Source organism: Erythrolamprus reginae, chromosome 7 (assembly GCF_031021105.1).
Source record: "Erythrolamprus reginae isolate rEryReg1 chromosome 7, rEryReg1.hap1, whole genome shotgun sequence".
Lineage (NCBI taxonomy): Eukaryota > Metazoa > Chordata > Lepidosauria > Squamata > Dipsadidae > Erythrolamprus > Erythrolamprus reginae.
Window position 1 is genome coordinate 33,833,660 of NC_091956.1, and position 27,271 is coordinate 33,860,930.

General features: G+C 35.0%; 1 protein-coding gene across 2 annotated transcripts in view; it reads left to right on the forward strand.

Annotated features, from left to right (window-relative positions):
• The window catches only part of PDGFC (platelet derived growth factor C), a 162,943-nt gene extending 150,790 nt beyond the window's left edge, over positions 1-12,153 (forward strand). For both annotated transcript variants that reach the window (XM_070757301.1, XM_070757302.1), the window contains exons 4-6: positions 2,338-2,545; positions 9,295-9,512; positions 10,542-12,153. In XM_070757301.1, coding sequence (XP_070613402.1) covers positions 2,338-2,545; positions 9,295-9,512; positions 10,542-10,658 — 543 coding nt within the window. In that variant the 3' untranslated portion in view covers positions 10,659-12,153. The remainder of the gene's footprint in view (positions 1-2,337; positions 2,546-9,294; positions 9,513-10,541) is intronic.
• The last annotated feature ends 15,118 nt before the right edge of the window (positions 12,154-27,271 follow it).

Here is a 27,271-nt window from a genome sequence, read left to right on the forward strand (position 1 = left end):
CAGACTCAATGATTCCTCTGTAGAACTGTATCAGCAGCTCCTTGGGCAGTTTGAGCTTTCTGAGTTGGTGCAGAAAGAACATTCTTTGTTGTGCTTTTTTGATGATATTTTTGATGTTAGGTGACCATTTTAGGTCTTGATATATGACAGAACCTAGAAATGTGAAGATCTCTATTGCTGATACTGTGTTGTCTAGTATTGTGAGAAGTGGAAGAATGGAAGGGTTTCTCCTAAAGTCTACCATCATTTCTATGGTTTTGAGTATGTTCAGTTCTAGATTGTTCCAGTCACACCACAAGGTTATTTGTTCAACTTCCTGTCTGTATGCGGATTCATCATTGTCTTGAATGAGTCCAATCACTGATGTATCGTCTGCAAACATCAGTAGTTTAACAGATGGATCGTTTGAGATGCAGTCATTGGTGTATAGAAAGAAGAGAAGTGGTGTACACAGCCCTTGATGGGATTTTTCCTAGCTTCACCTGCTGCTTCCTGTCTGTTCGGAAGCTTGTGATCCACTTACAAAGTGTGCTCAGGTACCGCTAGCTGATTTAGTTTGGTTAAGAGAATCTCTAGGAATGCAAATTAATAAATAATTTGAAGCCACAATAGGTTTTTGTGTTGTTGTTTGATGTTGTTGTCTGTTGCCCCTGCGGGTTCTGGGGGTAAGTAAAACCAGGAATGGAGGAGGGAGGGGGAGAAAGGAAGGAAGGGAACATCTCTACTTCACGGAAATTTGACTTTCATGGGCGGTCTTGGAACATATCCCCTGCAAAAGTCAAGGGACCACTGTATTGATATGATTATTGTAATGTATCAATAGTTATTGAAATAGTTATTGAAAACTAATTAGTGAAACATTGAAATTTTTATCTAAATTTATGACAAGCATCTCCTTCATATTCTGTTTCTATATCTCTTTTATTATTTCTTGTTCTTTCTGTTCCTTTGTACTTTCAAGACAATGTGATTGTCTTACATTTGACTGCTACATAAGTGGATTGATGAATGATAGCGTACATTATCTTTTGACTTTTCATTAAGTGCTTCTAATAATATAAAATTTCTTGGCTTTGGAGAATTCCACGTATGAATAATCATGGCAATCTTTATTTTAGTATTTATGTTTCATTTAGACTTTCAGAATATAGATTTTATTGGTTTTAGTGAAACCACAAAGATCCTGCAGGAAAAAGGTTTCTTGTATACTGAACTCAGCTATGTTTTGATAGCTCCAAATCTATGCAGGAAAATATTGTATAAATAGCAGAACAGGAAATTCCACTTAATCCAATACTAATTGTCATTTTTGGCTTCACTGCAAGGAATTGTTAGCATATTTATTTATCAGTTAGTTCCTATCCTATTCACACATAGTATTATGACTGACATAAATTATTTGGAGATATCTAATACTTAAATGTGTTTTACATGGTAAATTAAAGATATATAGTATTCTAGATTTTTTAAAATGAGATTATCAAATATTTGAATTTTTTTAATGCATATGTGACATGAAAGGTAAAATAGCAATGGTCTTGTTTTAACTGTATTATTCCCTACTTCCGGATGTTAATATTTATTGTTGTTTTACTTTCAAACTTTTGGATTCCTGCCACTGTTCTTTGTCTTATGATGAGGTCATCATAACAAACTATGGTATTTTTTCCTTCCAATGAGCCTCCCACTTTAATATTTATTTCCTTGATTTTCACATTTAGATCTGCTCTTTGCAGATTAAAAGTGACATTTGGCAGAAAATATGAATAGGTCAAACCTATAGTGTTGCTTGGAATTCTGCTTTTATGCTAGATAATTGGTATTTGCAAAAGAACTGCCACGAAACCTGGCAGTTTCTTTCTTCGTCACTCATGACTAATACAATGTTCTCGACAGAGTTGTCTGCAATTCTGCTGATTATTCTTCTCAAATAGTCTCAGACATTTCTAAAATTTAAACTGCAGTATCTGGCCTGACAGACAGGATTTTCCATTCCTAATTCCCATTTAATAAATTTTAGCCCATCATTCAGCTGTTAGATAAAATTGTGTGCATTGTAGATATATAAGATTTAGTTTTAATCTGGAGTCGTTTATCTAACACTAGGATGAGATTTTCATTGTTTTTGGAGGTGAGAGTGTGAAATCTTTAATTTCTAGATGATGTACAGAAAGCCAGTTTCTATTTTTTTAAATATTCCTGGTTGCTAAATAAATGTGCAGCAGTTCATTTTTCTGTTTTTTGCTTTTATAATATTTTAAAATTAGGTATCTTAATTACATTGTTTGTAACTACAGACATTATATAGAGATTATAATTTATTTTCTCTCATTGCAGCTCCACCTTGAATCAGCCAGTCCAACAGTGTTGCCACCATCAGCTTTACCATTAGAATTGCTAAACAATGCTGTTGCTGCATTTAGTACCATAGAAGAACTTATCAGGTATCTTGAGCCTGACAGGTGGCAGTTAGATTTGGAAGACCTATACAAACCAGCTTGGCACCTTCTTGGGAAAGCCTACATTCATGGCAGAAAATCAAGAGGTAATTTTTATAATTTTTTCTCTTGTTTTTTCGTCTTTCTTTTATTGAACATCTAAAGCCCTTGAATACAAATTTTATATGTATGAAACCGTTAATTGGCATAGGTATGTAAAATGATTGTGTTTGAAGCTGTTTACTACTTTCAGAATATCTAGAAATGGTCTAATAAATGTTATTGAATGTATTTACTAGCCCAGAGGATAACTAAGTTTGTTTCAGTGAAACACAGAATTGCTGAGATGACTACACTGTATTTCTCAAGATACTCTCCCTTAGTCTTTAAAATTATTATTATTATTATTATTATTATTATTATTATTATTATTATTATTATTATTGATATTTCATTATATAGACGTGGTTGGTAAATCCAAAGTAACTGAATTTAAACATGCCTGGTATAAACATATATCCATCCTAAGATAAAATAAGAAAACAGTATAAGGGCAGACTAGATGGACCATGGGGTCTTTTTTGGCCCTCAATCTTCTATGTTTCTATGTTTCTATATAATTTTAATGTTTTATTTCTGGTCTGGTTTTATTGTAGTACAGCCACAATATTAGGCATGGGATAGGCAGTTATATAAATGTGATAGATGGATGGATGGATGGATGGATGGATGGATGGATGGATGGATGGATGGATGGATAGGATATGATACGATATTTTTATCCTCATTTCCAGGATTGGGAAGGTCCCTAGATGCTCTATCACTACGACTAATAGTGATTGCCATGATTACCCCTACCTTTTAATGATACTGCTCTAGCCAGTAGTAAAGAAGACTGAAATATTTTTTCAGTGCAAAGTCCCTGTTTGTTCAAACTGCCAATCAATAGATTTATGTCCTGACATTCCTTGTCAAACCTGTTTCGCTGCTGACTTCTTTATGCATTTTAGGATTTCACAAATCCATTGAGTATACATGGTTTGAACTGCAAACCTGTGGCCCTTACCCAGAAATTAATCCATCTAAAGCTATAGAGTTTAAGCTAAGTGGAAGCTACTGTGGACTGAGAGATTCTCAGTCCGACCCAGCAGTTATCTCTTTATTCTCTTGAACATAATTAAAAAAAACAAAAGTAGTCCCCTGACTAGTAAAATAATCTTTCTAAGTGATGGAAGATGAGGCACAGCTGCACTGACCCTTCAGGGCAGATTTGTTCCACCTGTTTGTCTTCCATTTTTTTCAGCACAGGATTCATGTCATTCAAAACATTAGGCAGTACACTGTTGAGTCAGTAGGACAGATTCTTGTTAAAACATGTCCCTTATCTGTGTGCTGCACCAGAAAATAGTTTCCTTTTGGTTGCCTTTAAAAATGTCCTTTATATGCTGTGATCCTACTGCATAATTATAAGAAGGCCTGTAGAATGACTGTTGAGAAGCAGTTCTCACTCTGCTCCAGAGGCTTACGTTTTGATGTGAATTTAAAAACACTGCCTTAATGTATTTGATAATTAGTGTGATACAGGAAACACAAAGTTCTGTAGCAAAAAAATGTATTCAAATGAAATTTAAAATCACAATAAACATAAAGTATTACCTGGAATGATGAATAAGCAAATTTGTCTAAACTCACCTGTAAATGTTTGAGTAGTCTGTAACAGAATAAAGATATAGCTGTCATCTTTTGTTTGCCTCTTGGTTTTTAATTTCTTCAGTGAATTCCTGCTGGTTTTGAACATATTTATTTTAAAATACTTTTGTGTCTTTCTGATTAAAATCTTGCTTTTAGTTTAATATGACTATTTGTGTCATTATGTATGCATTTATGTGGGGAGACACTTTGCATTCTTGCCAAATGAAGCACGGGCATTCCATTCTAAAAAGGCCAATCTGACGAAATAATAATTTTCCCATCAACAACTTCCAAAAGAAAACAATATTGAACTAATCTTTAAAGGTATTTGAGTAAGATACTAAAGTAGAATTGCTATTGAATAAACATATCACAGAATTATGACAGACATTTTAAAGGACCACCCTCAAACTACATTATCAGTGTAATAGCCTAAAGCAGAAAATGTGCTCCATTGAGATGACGTGGTATTCACTGTTGACATGCAGAATTATTGCAGAAATGAAAGGTTTAGGGGTCTTTTTAATTGTATGCTCCCTTTTAAAAATATGTGTTGAAAGGCATGGTTCCTGGGATTTATAATATTGATGATTTCTAAGAAAGTACAACTTTAATGCCAAATTTAATATTTAAAATTATTTGGTATATAACTTCTTAGCAATTCTTTTTAAGCAATATGAAAAAGACTGAATAATAATAGTTTTTGGTAAAAGAGTGTGTGCTTAACTTGGTTGTGTATTTGTTGTAAATATTTTCATTTTGATTAATTTATTGCCTGACATTTTTTATCTTCCATTCATTCATGTCAAATTCTTGGAGACTGCCTCAGCAAGTCCCTGCAGTTTTCTTGGCAAGATTTTTTTCTAAAGTGCTTTGCCAGTTCTTCTATCCTAGGGCTGAGAGTAAGTGACTGACCCAAGATCATGTAGCTAGCGTTATGCTCAGAGCAGCATTATAGCTCAAACTTTCCCTATTTCTAGTTTTCCTTGGGTGCCAAAAGAGCGTGCACATGCACTATTGCACATGCACAAGTGCCCACACCCATAATTCAATGCCTAGGGAGGGCAAAAACAACTTCTTCCGCCCTCTGGAGGCCTTCTGGAGATCAGAAATGGCCTGTTTCTCAACTTCTGGTGAGCCCAGTAGGTTCGTGTTTCACCCTCCCTTGGCTCCACAGGCTTCCCTGGAGGCGGGGAGGATATAAATGCCTTCCCCTATCCCTCCAGAGGCTCTTTGGAAGCCAAAAACACCCTCCCAGAGCTAGGCAGAAATCAGCTGGTCGGCACACACATGCATGTTGGAGCTGAGCTAAGGCAATGGCTCACGTGCCAACAGATATGGCTCCGCATGCCACCTGTGGCACCCATGCCATAGGTTCGCCATTACTGTTCTAGTTGATACCTTAACCACTACACCAAACTGGCTCTTGCTGATAATAATATCTGTAAAACTTCAACTTTTCAAATAACTGTTAAAATTAAAGCTTTCCACACTTAAAAAAAATAGATATACAGTAGTAGTGTTCTTTTTCAAAATCAAAAATAGCTATTTCATTTTCTATGGAATGTTGTAAGTGCACTATATGATACAGAGATAAGTAATTCTATACTTTCTGAGATACCAAGTTAATCTTTTGAATGTTTTCAAATTGGGTTGTCTGGAATTTAGTCATATCTAAACATGTTAAAATTATATGTTAAATGTATGTGTCCTTTCTTGAAATATATTTTAAAAGAAAATATAAGCGTCCTTAATATTTCATAGTTAAAAAGACATACTTTTTATGTTTCCTCTTTGTTGGGACTGCCATTAGGATTTAATCAGTGCCTATTTTCATCTTTAACTACTGCTTTTAGTGTGGGAAGCAGTTCTTTCCTGCATGTATGTATGTATTTTATTTTATTTTATTTATTTATATATTTAAATCTGCTGCCCATCACCTCAATAGGGAACTCTAGTCCCCACATTGGACATTTGAATAGCAATTTTAATTACTGCCCTGTCTCTCCAATCCTTTCTGAGTTAATCTAAGTTTGAAAAACTAGTTCATGTCCAGCGAATTTATCCTCACTCAAGCTGAAGAGTTATGTTTATAGTCTTCAAAGTTTGTGAGGAACATTTTTAACATCTACCTAGTATGAACACTTTCCTGTTTGGGTTGGAATTAGTTTTCAGGTAATAGTTCTGAATCATAAAGTTACACTGCCATTGAAAACAAGCCTCCTTCCTTATTTGACTAGCATGTCAAATTTGATGAATGAATGATAGCCAGTTCAAAGGGTTTTTAATTTTTCTCAGAATAATAGAGTTTTCAGTTGAATTTCCTGCACAGATCTATTAACTTTTTCTCTGGTTAAGTAAACATTTACAGGAATATAAACATTCACTGATACACAAAGCTAGCATTATATACTGCAAATTCTTAAAAGACACATATCAGAAAGATAAGAAGAATAAAGAATCCCCCCCCCACCTTTCCCCACTTCAAAGCCTTGTTAAAGCACTTTGTGAAGCTGCTGGTCAATATCCCATGCGAAGTAAAGTGCTACAAATATTTATTACAGTATAATAAATTTTGATAAAGCATAAAATCCAATTGGCTAATCCAAATACTGTATTTTAATATAGAATCAATATATATAGGGTTAGATTTTGAAGTTTTTTTATATTTAAGAAATTTATACTCCTAAAAAAATCTAATTTAAAAAGTAAAATTAAAATAGGCTACAAAATGACCAGTGATACAGAATCGTGAGATTAAAACAGAGATCTCTGTTAGCTTGTGCTTTACCAACAGGAAAAAAATTACATTCTTACTGCTCCAGAGGCAGACTTTTTTCCTGGAACCTGCTTTTTAAAATGTATTTTGAAATGATTGATGGAGAGAGAGAGAGAGAGAGATTAGTTTAAATCTACAAACTTTATGTATTTACTTCTTATGGGCTTAAATTATTGAAACAAAAGTCCACCATATTTGGGGGACATCAGATTAGGGGAGAAGAAACATCCACTCTTAATAGATAAATACCTATCCACATAAATATCAGAAATTAAACAGATGCTTACTATTAGCCATAGACATATTGATTTTAGGTTCCTAACTCAGAAAAATATTATAACTGTATAAGTCAATAATGGCAAACCTTTTTTCCCTCGGGTGCCGAAAGTGCAAGCGCACCACTATCATGTGTGTATGTACCATAATTCAATGCTGTGACTCACCCTAACTTACTAAATTCCAAAAATAAAATAACATATAAAATATTAAATGAACAAAATGAACTTAAATCTAGGGAGGAATTGGCAATAGAAGGTATAAATATTGACTGGTGGCCATACTTTCAGTTACAAAATAAATATAGAGCTGACTTGGCACAATTTGGATTTCAACTAAATATTCAAGAAATAGATAAAATACTAATAGGCCCAGAAAGGCAAACAATTTTGAGATTTTATAACTGCATCTTAAGCTATAAAACGGTAGAAGAAAGGGTGAAAGAAGTTATGATCACTTGGGCCCAAAATATAGGACATGTGATTGATTTGGAGGAATAGGGAAAGCTATGGAGCTATAACCTCAAATTGACAATCTCTGCGGCATATAAAGAGAATCTATACAAAATGTGCATAGATGGCACCTTCCCCCCAGTAAGACTGGAATTTCCCCTAAATGTTGGAAGTGCAAAGTATAATTAGGGACATATTTTCACATGTGGTGGCGTGGACATGCCGAGAGGCCAGGACCTATTGGAAGAAAATTCAAAGTGGCTGAAAGATATTACAAACATTGATTTAGAACTAAGACCAGAAGTATTCCTACTAGGTAGGATGGATCACAAAATCCACAAAAACAACAAATATCTGATCATCCATTTAACAACAGTAGCAAGAATATGCTATGCTCAATCTTGGAAGAAAGAAACTACTCCCACCAACCTACAGATTTTAAATAAAACTCTGGAACTGGCAGAAATGAACAGACTAACGATGAAAAGAAAAGGAAGACACGGAATATTTTAAAGTATGGGATAAATTGTACAACTGGCTAAACAAAAATAGGATAAAATAAACTAAACACATTTGCATAGGGGTGTTATATGGAAAATATGTATCGATAGGAAGATATAATAAGAGATATAATAGAGATTAAAGAGTAGGTAAATATAAAAGATTAAAACTACGGATGAGCTAATTTATAAAGGGGAACTATATCAACTATAATATAAAATTACTTAAAATTAAGAATCTTTATCAAGATGATAAAATGGCAATATGCCAAATGATAAGATCGTAAACATATATACGATACAATATGGACTACTGCCAAAATATAGTAAGATACCAGCAGATAGTGAAGAGAGAACAAGAATATCTCTCTTGTTTTTTAATTGTTTGTAAGTTTCTCTTCTTTCTGTTTCTTTTCTTTTCAAATGATTCTATATGTATATCTGTAACGATACTGTATACTTTTGTATTTCTTTTCTAAATATATTTTTTTTAAAAAAATCTATAAACTATGTATTTTCTTCTTATGGGCTAAAGTTATTGAAACAAAAGTCACCATATTGATATATTAAATACCTATCCACATAAACATCAGAAATTTAATAGATACTTTACTATCAGCCATAGACATTGATTTTATGGGGTAGGTTCCTAACTCAGAAAAATGTTATAACTGTATAAGTCAATGATGGCAAACTTTTTTTCCTCAGGTGCCGAAAGTGCAAGCACACCACTATCGCACGTGTGCACATGCCATAATTCAAAGCCTCCCACATGCCCCATCCCCGTGCATGTACATATGACCCACTTCCATTGCCCCACCCCACACGGATGCATGCACAATCCACCCTACTCACCCATTTCCCAACTTCCGGTGGGTGTAGTAGGCCTGTTTTTTGCCGCCCCCCCCCCCCAGTTCCAGAGGCTTCCCTGGAGCCTGCGGAGAGTGAAAACTCCCCCAATACCCCCTGGAGGCCCTCCGGAGGTCAGAAACCCTTTCTCAGAACCTCTACTGAAACCAAAAATCAGCTGACCAGCGCGCACATGCATGCTGGACCTGACCTAGGGCAATGGCAATATTTGAATAGCTCTTGTTTCTACATAGTTTTCTAAAAGAATTTAATGAGCAAATTACAATAAATATTGGTTTGTTGTTTAGTTGTAGATTTGAACCTGCTTAAGGAGGAAGTAAGAATGTATAGCTGTACTCCACGCAACTTTTCAGTATCAGTACGAGAAGAATTGAAACGAACAGACACCATTTTTTGGCCACTTTGTCTTCTGGTTAAACGCTGCGGTGGAAATTGTGCCTGTTGTCAACATTCTTGCAGTGAATGCCAATGTGTTCCTACCAAAGTCACCAAAAAGTATCATGAGGTATCGTATTAAAAAAATGTGGCCAAGAAAAATTATAATAATAGATAGTTATTAGCAAACTGCTTGGGTGGCAATATTTGAGATTTAAATTTACAGATAATTTTTGAGGCAGTTTTGATTTGTCTTGTCTTATGTTTCTAACTACTGCTACGTTCAATCTGCTTGTCAGGACTCCAAGTAAAATACCCATAACAAACAAAAGTAAATTCCTCAAAGATTATGTTTACTAGATTTATTGATTGATTGATTGATTGATTGGACTTATATGCTGCCCCTCTCTCAACCAACTTTTAATTAGGTGAAAACCATGTTTTTCAACAACCGGTAATTAAAAGTACAAGTTTTTCACTTTTTCAAAACAATTAGGTGCATGGTCCAATCAGTATACTGCCCAGTTGCTAGGTAACTCCAGTCCCCTTCTTTCAAGCACTTGCAGGAATGTCCTTGGTTCCCAAAAGAAAGTATTTTGTTTTGGCTACAACACAGCAACTATCTCAATTACCCCCTCCCCATCCCTCTTCTCCAGTGTATCAGTGTTGAAGTCTCAAAATAGCCTCAGTCTTGACACTGCTAGTTTATTAGGGAAATTACGGTGAGTCTTCATCTGTAAAGATTTTATTGATGGCTACCCATCTTGATTTCTGTACCCTGAACTAGGATAAGTTTTGCATGTAGTTTATTTCAATATTAAATACTAATTGGGGACTCCAATTTTTGAGGATCATAATTTTTAATTTTTTTAATATATTTTATTAAATTTATATACAATTAAAAAGACAGTACATAATTTTTAAATTATTATATTGATTTATATTTGCAAATGTTGGAACAAGGAAGCCAAAGCCTTCTTTAGTAAACTATTTTTGAGTCAAGATATATTAGAACATGCATAAATCGTGAATAGGATTTTAAGATGAATATGTACCTGTCACAGACAAATACTGATTTCTAACACAGGAATATGGATTTTATTTAATGATTTGCTTATTCTAATGGCATTTAAAATGACAGCTGGCTGTTCCCTTGTAGGTCCTGCAGCTGAAGCCCAGAAGTGGTTTAAGAGGATTGCATAAATCTCTGACAGATGTCCCTTTGGATCATCATGAGGAGTGTGACTGTGTGTGTAAAGGAAATACAGAAGGATAAAAGGAACTTCTTTCTTCTACAGCACATTGAATATGAGTCTTATTCTGTTCGGGGGCTTGTGCATTAATCTCCTTGTATAATCTCAGTTGTTTCCTTTGAATATCTTCAATGTTCAAGATTGATGGTTCTAAGGAGATGAAGAGAGAAGAAATGAAACTGGGATTATGTATGCAATGTAACAGCACATGAAAGCCCACTAAAACTATGAGCAGAAGGCATTAATGAGTATTTATTTTCTTCCACCTTGATAGAAATATATAATATCATCTCTTTTGCTCATCCTGAATTTTAAAAGATTTAAGTTGAGAAATGTTCAAAGCCCGAACTATTCTAATAGCCCTCCTTCTGCAGGTCAATTACTTCTGGCTTATCATTCTAAACATTTGGAATCTTACTTCACTTATTGCAGTAACTCCTACATGTCCTAAATTAAAGTGTTGATTGCGTAAAACTCTTATATTTTTCACTTATAGATGTGAAAAAGACTGCACACTTTTCTATGTTTTTCCCCAGTCAGGTTCCTATCATTTTGCAAAAATGCCTGGTCAGTATATGTGAGCAAGGAGGAAAAAATGAAAACAATGAAGTGTCTTTATTCCTCCCACTAGTGCCTTCAAGGTTTTTTGTTTGTTTATATTTTTATATTTTTGTTGTGTACATTTTTATACTCTGATGGCATAACAATTTGCTTTTCTAATCTTGTTAAATATATCTATTTTTTACCAAAGGTATTTAATTTTCTTTATATTTACAACCTAGAAAAATTGTATTTTAGTCCTGTAAAACCCGGAGTCAGCTTTACAGGAAGAGGATAGAAAAAAATACTGTTTGTATAATTCAAGAGATGTAGTGGTGCACGTGCACATAGAAAAATAAAGCAGATGAAAATATGACTCTGACTTTACAATTGTAGATAAGTAGATTGATGATGCTGGGATAAGAAGGAACATAATATCTGTTTTAAGCCTTTTTAAATTCTAGTGCCTTGATCTAGAGAGAATGTCTGTGAGCATAGAAACAGGCTTCAGCATGCATAAATAAGAAAATAAAATTCTGATAAGCATCAGAATACTCATCAGAGGATAGCTGTCAACCTGCATTGCACTGGCTTGAATGGATTACATATCTGTACCATCTACATCCTGGCAGAATTGTTTTTTGCAAAAGTATAGTTTTTTATGTGATCTATGATAGATTGGGAAGCAGGTATCTTCATAAAAAAATAATAATAAATTCCAACACAGTGAGGTCTTATCACCAAATTATATACTGGGTCAATTAAAAATATGCACATATTTATTGCTACAGACATAAGAATTTTAATATTATCATTGAAGTTGCTTCCTCATAATGCCTCTAGTTTCCAGTATTTTAATGATGTATAGTATAATTTCTGAAATGTGGTTTTGCTTAAAGTGTGTACTGTAAAGTAGTACATTTATTCTCGTCTTGGACAAGAAGGGAAGAAGTAGTAAAATATTTTGCTTGTAAAATACTTCTAAATTGTCTAGTGTTGTTTTGTGTGAATGCCTGTTTCCTTTTATTGTTTAGTTTTATGTAATTCACAAAATAATTATTGGGATAGAAAGAACTCACTATATCTACCTATGGAAGGTAGTTATCATTTAATTTTTAAAAGTTGATTCCCCCCCCCCTGTGGCATATGCTATCTAGCAATCTAATCTCTTCCATTTCAGTTGCTACAGGAAATATATGAACAGCTGCGTATAAATACTTAGTAACTTCTGGTTAAATTGTATGTTTTATTGAATGCCTAAATCAGGGTGTCAAGCTGGCAGCCCATAGCACGTATGTATTATACGCAGGCCATGCCCACCCCACCCCAGCTCTGCGAAGGTGGAAGATCATGATACATCATGTGACGGCAACGTGACACCAAGAGTTTGAACCCGTGGTCTAAGTGAATAGAAGTTGACACAACCTCAGGCATGAGAAGGGAAAAAATGACACATTCCTGCAAATTCCTTGTTTCAATACAGGTATTGAAATTAATTTATTCACAATAAATTAATAGGAAATATGACAGGTGAAGAAGTTTGGATCATTTCAATCCTTAGTTTGTCAAAAACCCTTTTCAGAAATAATAATATTCTAAACTTTCTATGGCCAGCTCACTCTTTCTTACCAGGAGCTTGGAAATAGAGCTTTCTTTCTAGCTTGGAAATACTATTAGATTCCCTTGCATGGAGACTATGTGTGAGATCTGCCCACATATTTTCAACAACACTTTAATTGAGCATTTGAAGACCCTTCCAAAACTTTTAACTTTCTTAGAGTTTTTCTAAGATGTGTTGGGTATCACTTTTTTGCTAAAATATCTAAATTCTTTTGCTTGCCTTGAACATTAGCTTTGAATATTCATATCCAATTGGATCCATTCTCTCACCTAAACAAAACATAGATCACATTGCACTAATCCATACAAGGTTACAAAGGCATGAGAGAATGTGGGTATAGCCACCTGTCGAGGAACTAGATACAATTGGCACACAAACATAAGGTATACAAAGGTCACCTGCTCTTCTAGCAAAAAACATGAGTCCAGTAATATCCCCAGGTTCTGCACCATGTGCACCACTTCAGGACCAATGGTGGAAATCTTTGTCAGCAAAAGCCCAAATAACCAAAGCTACTCACAGCCTTTCTTTGTTTGAATTAAAATACATTGCATCCTATTCAGACTTATTTGAATCCTAACCAATATTTCTAGGTGCCTAGCATATCTTATCAATATTAAAATGCTTTAAAAATGAAATAAATGTGTGGATGATCTATTCACCTAATTAAGCAGCAACCTTAAAGCTTGTCTGCTACAATGTCTTATCTGTCAACAACTTCCACAATAATACACGGGCAAATAACCAATACAAAGTCAAGGTAAACCGCTCCAAACTCCATTGCAGCAACAATGAGCCTGGAATGCTCTAATCAACTCCACTGTTACATCCTCAAACCCTCACAGCTTTAACCTCAAACTGTCTACGATGGATCGCACCTCATTTCTAAGAGGTCTGCAAAGGGGGCATGCATAAGGGCATTGGTGTGCCTAACATCCCCATCTTACTGTTCCCATTTATCTGTAATTACTTCCTTTATTTATGTTTATACTTACACATGCTATCTTGTACATGTTTGATAAATAAAAATAAATAAAGCAAACCTTTTTAGCATGAAGCAGAGTTGCAAGTTGTATTTTAGTCAAATAAAAAGATGCTATGCTGTTTACATACATACATACATACATACATACATACATACATACATACATACATACATTGCTCAAAAAATAAAGGGGACACTTAAATAACACACCCTAGATATCAATGGATGAAATATTCTCATTGAATACTTTGTTCTGTACAAAGTTGATTGTGCATAACAGCAGGTGAAATTGATTGTCAATCAGTGTTGCTTCCTAACTGGACAGTTTGATTTCACAGAAGTTTGATTTACTTGGAGTCCTCAGAGAGGGGTGGCATACAAATCCAATAAAATAAAATAAATAAATATTGTGTTGTTTAAGTGTTCCCTTTATTTTTTGAGCAGTGCATATATACAGTATTATATATAGTGTGTGGGGGGGGGAGTATTTAGTTGGACACCAATTGTGCAAGTTCTCCCATTTAAAAAGATAAGAGAGGCCTGTAATTGACATCATAGGTAGACCTTAACTATGAGAGACAACATGAGAAAACACATCCAGAAAATCACATTGTCTGATTTTTAATGAATTTATTTGCAAATTATGGTGAAAAATAAGTATTTGGTCAATAACAAAAGTTCATCTCAATACTTTGTTATATATTCTTTGTTGGCAATGACAGGTCAAACATTTTCTGTAAGTCCTCACAAGGTTGTCACACACTGTTGCTGGTATGTTGGCCCATTCCTCCATGCAGATTTCCTCTACAGCAGTGATGTTTTGGGGTTATCACTGGACAACAAGGACTTTCAACTCCCTCCAAAGATTTTCTATAGGGTTGAGATCTGGAGACTGGCTAGGCCACCCCAGGACCTTGAAATGCTTCTTACGAAGCCACTCCTTCATTGCCCTAACGGTGTGCTTGGGATCATTGTCATGCTGAAAGACCCAGCCACGTTTCATCTTCAGTGCTCTTGCTGATGGAAGGAGGTTTGTACTCAAAATATATGGCCCCATTCATTCTTTCATGTACACAGATCAGTCGTCCTGGTCCCTTTGCAGAGAAACGGCCCCAAAGCATGATGTTGCCACCCCCAATGCTTCACAGTAGGTATGGTGTTCTTTGGATGCAATTCAACATTCTTTCTCCTCCAAACATGATGAGTTGTGTTTCTACCAAACAATTCTACTTTGGTTTCATCTGACCATATGACATTCTCCCAATCATCCAAATGCTCTCTAGCAAACTTCAGACAGCCCCAACATGTCCTGACTTAAGCAGCAGGATACGTCTCGCACTGCAGGATCTGAGTCCCTGGTGGCGTAGTGTGTTACTGATGGTAGCTTTTGTTAAATTGGTTCCAGCTCTGCAGGTCATTCACTAGATCCTCCTATGTGGTTCTGGGATTTTGCTCACCATTCTTGTGATCATTTTGACCCCACGGGGTGAGATCTTGCCTTGAGCCCCAGATCAAGGGAGATTATCAGTGGTCTTGTATGTCTTCCATTTTCTAATTATTACTCTCACACTTGATTTCTTCACACCAAGCTGCTTGCCTCATATGAACAGTTGAGTTAAGCCATGCACAGACTCTTTCCTCTCTCCTTGCTCACACACTCACACAACTTTCACCTCAACTCTCGCATATTAGCCAGATGAATACCAATGGATGCTGGTAGGGAGATACAGTCACCCCACCCCCCTTATTTTCCTCCTCGGTTCAGATTAATCTGTTCCTTCTACTGTAACACCAGTTAGAGGGACAAGAGGCAAAAAACTCAGGAAATATTTACAGATTTGATTATAAAAACAAGTAAGGGAAGCTGCCTGTTTCTCCCATGGCCAGTTCTATGTGGCATGCTCCAGAATCAGTTCATCTGACAGCTTGGTCATCCTCCAGCCAGACAGCAAAACCAGGAAGGTTGTTTATAGGCAGGTCCTGAGCAATTCATCTGAGGGACAAATTGAAAGCCTATGCTATGCAAATAATGTCTTCATCTCTAACATAAATTTAGCTTACCACTTCTAACGAAATAATACAGTCCCTTTTTAACTCCTCATTAATTTTTAAGCTTTAAGTGTCAATTTATCAAGTTTGTAGTGAAGCACGAGTGCTTAGTTGCTAATAAAACTAATTATTCTTTTATTCATATTACCATATTAATTTCTTGCAGTGACATCAAGGAAAATAAACTTGTAGAATTTTTAAGACTATCAAATTTATTATCATTGACTTTATTTACACATTCATTCATTTATTATTATATCATTCACAGATTGAATGGCTCAAAATATTTATATCTGCCTGCAACTGTAGTTTATCAGAATTTAGTATTCATTCAGTTAAGAAATATCAATGAACATACCAATAATAACAATTAAGATTTTAAAATGGTTTTAAAGAAAATAAAAAGTGCTTTTGCCAAGTACTTTATGAAGATATATTTTTACATTTTATGTTATAACTGGAGATATGTATATTATGGTTTCCTCCTTGTTCAGGATTGAAAGAAATAATATTACTTGAACTGCATTTTACAAAAGAATAGTTGTTGACAATTGACAATTATAGAAATATAATAGAAATATAATGATATATACAGATAGTCCTCAGTTTACAACCAGAACTGAGCCCAAAATTTCAGTTGTTAAGCAAGATCAATGAGTTTTGTCCCATTTTACAACTTTGCCACAGTTGTTAAGTGAATCACTACAATTGATGTTAGTAACCCAGTTGTTAAGTGAATATGGCTTCCTCATTTACTTTGTTTGCCAGAAGCAAAACATGATCACATGACCTTGGGATACAACAACAGCCACAAATATGAACCAGTTGCCAAGCATCTGAATTTTGATCACGTGATCATGGGGATGTTGCAAAGATCATAACTGAAAAACACTAACAAGTCACATTTTTCAGTGCTGCGTAACCTTGAACTGTCACTAAATGAATTGTAAGTCTAGACTGCAAGGACCAATAAAACATCTGTCATTGCCAGTAATATGTAGCAATAATAATAGTTCACTATAATTACTATAAGAAATCATTTCAAAAGAGACAAAATTATTACTTCAAATTCATTGCTTATAAAATTAATTGAGAGTTAATGTTGAAAAACTGCTTTACATTTTTATGTGTGTATTATATCTTTTTGAATATATAATATAGCTGCATACTAAAAATAGGATTTCATAATTTAAATATTACTGAAGAAAAGTATAATAATAAAAAAACTCAGACTCTGTTGCAGAAGACAGATAATCTGTTGCATCCCAGTTATCTTGGGATGCAATTTATTGTTCATGTTGTCTGTGGCTAATGAAAATTGAAGTACAAAGCATTTGGAGACTACAGTACTAGGTTTGTTCGGATTAGGTAAGCATAATTATGTTAAGTACCTATACATTTTCAGGTTTGTAATGATTTAATAGTGAAGTTTAAACAGTATAAACCCACTTGTAGTATAATTACAGTACTGGTGTATCTCCTACAACACCTGATCCCTTATATGCCTTAAGTCAAGCTCACTGAAGCAAATCTATAAATCCAAGAAACACTAACTCAGGTACTCTATTTAGGCATGTGTTTTATCTGCCAAACCTCAGGTATTCAGAAGTATTACTTGTTTTATAAGATTAAAATGGTTCTAAGGTAAGGTTATTTGGTGAACACAGCTGATTTTGTAACTAAGGGAAAGCATCTGGCTTCCCATTGGCTCTTGGAAGCATCTGACACTACTATTTTGGCTAGAGTCTTGTCCACAGAAAAACAAAATTGATTGTGCCCTGAAATGTAATACTTTATTATTCAAATATTAATAAACAATATTACTGATAGTGATGTACATACAGCAGATATGTAGGTAGGTAGGTGGGCCTTAGATATGCTAATCTACATAGTTTTTAGTCATGTGTATCACTACTTATATCATCTCTCAGCAACTTTGTTTGTATCACTTACTTATATCATCTCTCAGCAACTTTCTCACCCCCCATTAGAGTATTTTCAATACTTTAGATAAAATACTAAGATGATAAATAACAGTACAGTGGTACCTCTACCTCTACCTAAGAATGCCTCTACTTACTAACGTTTCTAGATAAGAACCGGGTGTTCAAGATTTTTTTGCCTCTTCTCAAGAACCATTTTCCACTTACCAACCCAAGGCTCCGAAACTGTAACTGTAAAAAGCAGGGAGAAGCCTCCGTGGGGCCTGTCTAGAAATCTCCTGGAAGGAAACATGGCCTCCACCCTCCCAGTGGTTTCCTCAATCACACGTATTATTTGCTTTTACATTGATTCCTATGGGGAAAATTGCTTCTTCTTACAAACTTTTCTACTTAAAAACCTGGTCATGGAACGAATTAAGTTCGTTAGTAGAGGTACCACTGTATCTGAAAGAGGGCAGAACATTTTTTTTTTAAAAAATATTTTATTTACAAATATACAATGAATATATATAGTTGCGATTGACAATAAAAACATTCCAAGTTAATAATCATAATAATCATGTCAGATTATAGTCTAAACAATATACTTTGACAATATACTAAGACAAATAAACAAAAAAGTCTATGAACATACAAACATACAAAGGAAAGAAAAAAAGAAAGGGAAAGAAAAGAGTAAAAGGAAGAAAGGAGTGGGCGGGTGTACATTAGATCTGTATTGAGATTATGAACTAGATATATTTTCTGCAGCTCATTTCCTTATATCCAATATTTGTAATTATAGATAAGTAAAAGAAAGTTGAATAAATCAAGATAAAGAGGTTTTAAGAAAGCCAATCCAATTTTAAAGTACATATCAATGTCTCTTGCATCTATTGAAAAAGAAGGAAAGGTTTAATACCAGATTTGTGTCTGTTTGAATATATACAGTTCTTGTCATTTGTTAGGCAAGTTGTTCTTTTTTTCCTAACCAACAGTAGAAAGGATCCCAACAGTTATTAAATGAGGACTCAGTATTATTTCTAACTGCCATAGTTAACTTAGTCATTTCTGCACAGTATTTAATTTCCCCTATTATTAAGTCATCTTGGGGTATATCTTCGTTTTTCCACCATTGCGCGAATGCTAATCTGGCTGCTGTAGTTATATGGATAATTAGGTGAACTTGATTTTTTGAAAGAACATTTTTAATAGTAGTAAAGAGTAGGCCTTAAAGGAAGAGGAAAAGAAAAAGAATAAAAGATTGGTGAAAGAATATAAATGAAAAAGTATACAAGAATACTCTCCCAACAGAATTAATGGCAAATATAGTATGTGTAATGAAAGAGGATGTGGAAGTTAGATGAAACAGGGTGTCAGGCTGGCTTCAATCAGAATTTAAGAAAAATAAAACTCAGAGTCCATTTTGAACTTCAAAAGTGAATTTTACTCATATCAGAACTGAAAGCATCAGAAGCAAAGCAAAGACTGAAGAAAAAGGCGCGATAGTTGCCCATATATATAAAAAAAATCCCACTTGCCCCCCTTTGGGAAATAGCCAATTCCCATTGTCCCTCTTTGTCAGGTGGACACATCTTCACCCCCACGTCATACTTATGGAATGCAGCTTCTTCTTTTTTCTCACCTCTTCTCAAGGAAATCAAAACTCATCCTGGATTTGCCAGAGAAGTGAAAATTATCAGGGCCCTTCAGAAACTTTCCCCTCCCAAATCCCCCATACCCTCCCCCTATTACTTATGATAGCCGAAGCATAGTGGAGAGATGAAAAATAGCAAGGGTGGAAAAAATATGTAGAAGCCAAAAAATGTAAAGTACAGTAGAGGCTTGGGGAAAGAGACTGTAGACCATCTCAGGAATTACAAAGGCAAAAATATTTAAATTGGGAATGCCACCTCACAAAGAAATCATCTGCCAGAGCTTACACGATGACACTGAATACTCCAAGAACACATATAATTTACCAGTCTGAAAGAAAAGGTGGCTCATCAAATATCCCAAATTCAACTCATAAAGCTAAGGGTTGAGCCTAGCTCCAAAGCCTTGGCAGACAGCCCATCTGCTTCAGAACTAAAACATACAGTATATGACTCTGTGCAACTGTAATCTGCCTGGTGTGGGGGAATTTAACTTCAAAGAAGTGGCACAGTTGTTTAAAAACAAAAATCAAGCACACATTTACTTATATGCAACTGTCCACAGTCTGAATTTGTGAAGCATAACCCACGTTTTTGGAGATAGCAATAATTTATATAACTAAGGGGTCCAGGTAATGGAATTTTTCAGTAGAGACCTACAGTTTGTCTATAGTTTGATCCTTTATCCTTTTCCAGTAGCCCATCAACATTCCATTCCAACTCAGCCTTACTTGACCTATTCAATGCTTTTCAATCTTAACAATTTTAAAATTTGTGAAATTCAGTTCCCAGAATTCTCCAGTCAGCTTGTGATTTGGTAATAGTTGTATAGTCCTCTACATCCAGAAATTGACATAATAAACAAGCTTGCATTTGCGGAAACTAGTCTGTTTGTGCCCAAGCAGCAATCCAGTCCAACCAGCCCACCAACCCAACCAGCTAGCAAGCTACAGACCAGTAGAAATGGAATTGAAGTTTTCAATGAAACACAGCAGCAGTAGGAAGGTGTGAAAAAATATATTTACTTCGTTAATACTATTACTACTGTCTATACTATACATACAATAAACTAGTATCTTACTAGTACTCTGCTACAACTACTGTATCTTAGTTCAGTAACACACAGGAACCAACTTTTACAGCATCACAGCTTCTTCAAAGCATACTTCCACAAATAGCAACAGCACACAGCTAACAGCGAACAGAGAGAGAGAGAGCAGGGAGCTCTTGCCTAGTTAAATACTTTTCATATAATTGCTAGGTTGCTGCACACTCAACTGGCTCTGAATGACTCAGCATTCTCAACAGAGGCCTACTTTCTGCATTATGATATTACCTAGGGATTTTTAATTTCTGACAATTACTATTATAATAATTCTACTTTGACAAAAATGATGTATTCGCCATTTCCTATTATATAATAATTCAGAAAATTACATAGTATGAAAATATATACATATATTGATAATTGACTTGCCTTAGTTACAAGAAGTATGTTTAAATCATCAGGCTTAACCACTTGAAATTAGACCCTACATTTTGCACTGGATATTCAGTGCCATCTGTTTCAAAAGCTGCATTCAAGACAGAATGAAGGCGGTATTATCTTCAAAAGACACAGGAAATCTGTTACAGCAGTCTTTACAGTTTTAATATCAGATTTTTCAGGGCACCTAGAAGACTTGCTGGGAGACTGCTTCAAGATGCCGCCAGGACAACCTAGTTAACATGTTTTTCATTTTTTTTGAAACTATCAAGACAGATTGTACAAAAATTAAAAATCACAATAACTGCAATTAAGTTTTTTTCAGTACCCATGTCTCCCTTTAATATATTTTAGTACTACTATACCATGATCTCCAAACCCACATTCCTTCCTTTTATTTCCTTATGTTGCTGGATGATGGTGAGAAAAAATATTTTAAAGGTTCATAATTCTCATCTCAAGACTGTCAACAGCTTCTCTTGCAACTTTATTACAAACCTATAGCATTGTAAATGACGTTTCTGTCCTAGGATGTTGCTCCTGGGCAAGACTTAACTACTTAAGAAATTGGAATGTACATGATTGGAATGTAATGTCTGCTTTTAATGAAAGCTAAATTATTTAAGAACAATACTAACATTTTGAAACAGAATTTTAGAGTAAACCTTTCTTTTGTAATAAATTCAAACATGTTAACCTATAAAGTTAGTGACCTCTTCAACAAATCAATTTATGTCTTGGGGAAACGAATAAATGTGGAAAACCTTTTGAGAATAGATATTGCTACTTTTATCTTAAACTTCAGGTAAATGGTTTGTTTTTACCTTCAAATATGTAAATATTAGAAAAGAAAACACAAGCTGAAAGTGATGTAAAACATGTAGTTCAGCATAATTCATGACTTCTAATACTTGACTAATAAATGATAATCATTCAGATCCACACTAATTCAGATAGGTATTTATAACTCCCCAATTCATTAACTATATTGATTGATTTGAATAATGTTTCACTCCAGAGCAATGTATGGTTAATGAATGACTTTATAGATGTTAAATGGGAGGTGAGAGAAGTAAACCCAGAGGGCTCCAAAATTTAGGGCCGAGTCCTATACCCATGCCAATGCTTGCATCTGGTACTATCCCATCAGGTAGGATAAAAGCGTTGTAGCACTGACTCCTGACCCCCAATACTTGCACTTGGTCCAAGAAGATATGATATAGAATGATCTGATATAAACCTTTGAAAGGTCTATAAGGGCCAGAAGAGGTGTATCCCCTCACAAAAGAGATCTTCTGCCACAATCAATATGACTATCATCCCATTGTCATATATGAATAATACAGATGTAAATATTCCATTTCTTCGAGAGGTTTAGCTGACAAAAATAAATTTCTCAAGAACATTTTCAAGAAAGGAATGTTGGACACTGGGTAATAGTTATGTAGTTTTCTTAAAATCAATGTTCAAACTTGAACATTCAAACCACTCCAAACTTGACTGTTAAAAATGCGATTTCAACAATCGAGTTATCGAAGCATGGAACTCATTACCGGACTCAATTGTGTCAACCCCTAACCCCCAAAACTTCTCCCTTAGACTCTCCACGATTGACCTCTCCAGGTTCTTAAGAGGGCAGTAAGGGGCGTACATAAGTGCACTGATGTGCCTTTCGTCCCCTGTCCAATTGTCTTTCCTTTCTTCCATCTATCTTATATATTCTCTTCCTTTCATATATCCTCTCCTCTAAGTTCACTTTCACCCTCATTTATATTATCACATGTCTATTTTTCTTCCTATGTATTTGTGTATTGGACAAATGAATAAATAAATAAATAAAATCTGTCTTTTTCAATTCGGATGGGATTACCTAGACTCTGAGTTCCTCAAAGATCAGAGAAATAAATCAAGGCCACAAGTGGCAGAAATCTTACTAAAGAGCTTTGATTTAATTTCTTCTAAGTCCACATAATTTTATCTTCAAATAGCTTGCAGACTGTCATAACTTGCTTCCATAGAAACAGAATTACCCATCTGGATAAGCTTTGCTAGATGCCAATTAATTGATGGAAAATCAGTAATAAGATCTAATGTGTAGCAGTTAAGGCATTTGAATAGGAATGGAAAGATGGTTTCATATAAACCATGAAATTTTATTGGGCGATTTTGATTAATTTATTTTTATTTTTATTTATTAGATTTGTATGCCGCCCCTCTCCGAAGTTGAGTTAATCATTCTCACACATGTTGTTAAGGATAAAATTAGTGGGTCAGGGGGATGCTGTCGATTTGGTTTACTTGGACTTCAGTATGGCTTTTGACAAAGTAGACGATATAACCTATTACTAAATAAAGTAGAAAAATGTGGGATGGACAGCAACACCACCAGATGGATTCAAAACTGGCTAACCAATTTCAGGGGTTGCTACAAAGAAGAAGAAGTCAATCTATTCTCCAAAGCACCTGAGGATAGAAAAAGAAGCAATAGAAATTAAACAAGGAGAAAAGTAACTTAGAACTAAGGATAAATTTATTGACAGTTAGAACAATTAATCAATGGAACGGCTTGCCTCCAGAAGTTGTGAATCCCCCAACACTGGAAGTTTTTAAGAAGATGTTGGATAAACATCTGTCTGAAGTAGTGTAGGGTTTCCTGCCTAAGCAGAGGGCTGGACTAGAAGATCTCCAATGTCCCTTCCAACTCTGTTGTTATTATTAAAAAATGAATGAAGGAATTCTATAAAAGCCACTGAGCAGCTGGAGGAAAAATTCAATATAAATCAAATAAATAAAGGTAGTCCTAGACCTATGATCACAATTGAGCCTCAAAATTCTATTGCTAAGTGAGACATTTGTTAAGTGAGTTTTGCCTCACTTAACTTTTCTTGCCATGTTAAGTGAATCACTGCTGTTGTTAAGTTAGTAGCAAAGTTGTTCTTCTGCCGGTGTGTCTCAACCGCCCATAATTACAGGGTAATTAGTTCAGAAAGACACACACCACACGATAGAAAGAAAACCCAAAAGTCTTTATCAACAGAAAAACAGAAACAGCTCCCTTTTTAAATGTCAAAGGGATTTTCTGGTACACACAAGGCACAGGTTAAATGCAATCCAAATGCTCACCCAATAACTGGGAAATTGAGTCCAATTCTAAAGTCCAGAAAGTCCACACACAATCTTGAACAGCAAAAACCACGATCTTGACCAAACTATGAATCAGATAAACTGCCATGAGGCTAAAACAGCAGGCTGCTCTTTTATCTGTAGCACTAATTACAGCAGCCCCACCCAACCACAGGTGGCCTCATTTATCTCCTGTAATAATCCTTCAGTTGTTGTCTCCTATGCATCACTCTACGCATGTGTGGATGTGTCATACATTCTTCTTCCGAATCCAGGGATGATAAGGATGATTGATCTCCTCCTGTGCTGTCTGCCAAACTCCCCTCTTCCAAGTCACCCCCACCTTCTTCTTCTTCCAAGGAAACTTCACTCCCCGACTCTGTCGGCAATACAACAGGCCTATGACATGCTGATGTTTCCCCTGCATACACCTCCACATTCCTTGGGGCAGGAGCTGGGACAGAGCCAACCACAACAGTTGTTAAGTGAATTTGGCTTCCCCATGACTTTGCTTGTCAAAAGGTCACAAAAGGCAATCACAGGACCCTGTGATACTGCAACCGTCCTAAATATGAGCTAATTGCCAAGCAATTGAATTTTGATCCCATGATCATGGGAATGCTGCAATATTTGTTAGTGTGAAAACCAGTTATAAATCAAATTTTCAGTGCTGCTGAAATTTCAACAGCCTCTAAATGAGTGATAGTAAGTTCTACCTGTAGTAGAACATTTGTTCTCTTACTCAAAGCAGGTCTGAAACCCTACCATTAGTTAATTATATTCATTTCGACTTATTTCAGCTATTATTTAGGTATCTTTAGACCTATTTCATTGCCTTCTCTCAAATGTGAATTAAGAATGACTGTGTATATAGGAGGCAAATAACATGACATGTACAATATCATTATCATACAAATTCTACCTGATACATTTGTAGGAGATACTGGGAAGCAGGTAAGAGGAAGATTTTATTTCATTAGGCACATTATCATGTTGTTAGCATTGTTTCTTGACAAGAAGTATTGAATGAACTTTGCTAAATAGGAAAAATCACTCAGGACCAATTTTGTAAACTTCATTCATTCATAGTCTCTACAGCAGTCACCAACTAAACTGGTACAACATTCTCCAGACTCCTCTGGGATTCTTTGATATTTCTCAGTCTTGAAAGGCACATAGTATTAATAGGTTTGCTATTCTATGAACAAAACATCAAATTTTTTAAAAAGAAAAACAACATCAAGTAATACCATATTTGCTTTCTACATATCATCTTAAATTACATTTGCTCCCTATGAGTAAAAGAAAATGATAAACAACTTACCATCTTTATTCATTAACCAAACAACATCTATCCTTCTCATCCAGTTTTTATGAGGCCACTGCCATGTCAAGAATAATGCATGTTACAACTTAACTTTACAAGAAACTTACTGATAATTAATATTCTACCATAATATAAGGGTTCAAAGAAAAGCCTAAATAATGTTCTTTTTTGTTAACATAGTGCTTTCCAGTGTAGTGAAATTCCATAATTCAAATCAACACATACATGAGGCCTCAGATTATTCCTCAATGTTAGCAAGTCATCAATTCATTTTTATCTGTAATGATAATGTGGAAAGAGTCACAACTGACCCCAGGACCTGTACAACCTTCATACGTCAGTCATAGAAATGAAATACTATCCCAGTCTGATATAGGTCTGATATAGATATACTTTGTGAATTTGATTATGTTCAATTTACTGCATGCATTCTGTGAAAGATCATTCCACAGAAACAAGAAAGGCACAAAAATGTAATTAGTTTATTTGTAATTAGCCTTTATTTTTTCACATAAGAGACTATACTTTATTTTTAAAAAGAAAGAATAACACCAGTGATGATTTTTATGTTAAGAAGTAAAATAGAAAGCATCTATTTCAGATTAACATAGCTTTTAGCTCAGAAGTACACTCTTTGTTGTGTGGCCAGAGATGGTAGAACCATTGTATAAACAGTTTTATATCAAAGGAACCATGCTGTATGATATGCCTATGAATAACAAAAGGTATAACTAGAAAGCTGATAATAAATGGGTGTCTGAAATTCATTTAAAAAAAATACAAAGTCTAGACTTGAAAACTATGTGTGCACTGAAGCAGGTTATTAAAGGCCACAGAGCTTCAATCAGAATGAATGTTGGCAGTTGCTTCCAAAGCTTTCTAAAAATACTATCCTCAACATTCTCAAGAGCAGGAAGGGCTTTGCATCTGCTGAAGAAATATAACTGCATATAACAGTCCACACACTTTACTTTTGTTTAACTCAAAACTAAACATGGCTAACAACAAAAAAGAATTTAATGGAGATTGCTTTATTAAATATGTATTGTTTTAAACAATTTCCTAGAAGACATCCAAGTAACAAATGGGCAGATAAAATCTGGTGTCTGACAATTTCTGTACAGAATATGTATATGTGCTGTGTGAGGACAATGAAATACAGTTGAAAATTACAAAATTCAAACCTTTCCAATCTGCAAACTATTTTTTATTTACGATAAAATTAACAGAACTCATTGTACAAGTGGTTTCAGTTGGATGTAGTGTTCTAGAATAATTTCAATTTACAAAATGGAATGAAATACTGTATATCTGTTTTTTTAAGTGTACAAAAAATAATGTTGCAAGTTGTTTTCAGTAAGCTGTTTCAAGATCATAACAATTTAGAATCCATTTTTTTTGCATCATTTAATATTATTAATTATTGTATTTGTGAATTTTGTCTGACATTACTAGAGGTAGTGATTGTCCAGGGGTGGACAGCAGACAAGATGGGGTGGAATGCAGTTCCACCAGTGGAAATTTATTTATTTATTTATTGGATTTCTATGCTATCTCTCTCCAAGGACTCAGGGTGGCTCACAACATAAATTCCTAAATAGTGATGGCTGTTAATTCTTCCATGAAGGGAAATCATTGGCCCAGCGGATTTCCAAGAAATAGCACCCCAGATCATTACTGAACCCCCGCCATGTTTGACGGTTGGGAGAAGGCAGTCTGGATGAAATGATTCTTTTGGCTGTCTCCAGACGTAAACACGGCCGGAGGTTGGAAAAAGAGTAAACAATGATTTGTCAGAGAAAATCACATTTTGCCACTGCTCAAGGGACCATTTCTGGTGGTTTCTACACCACTCTAAACGCTTTGAAATATTTGTCTTTGAGAGCAGAGGTTTTCTAATTGCAGCTCTTCCATGGAATCCATATTTG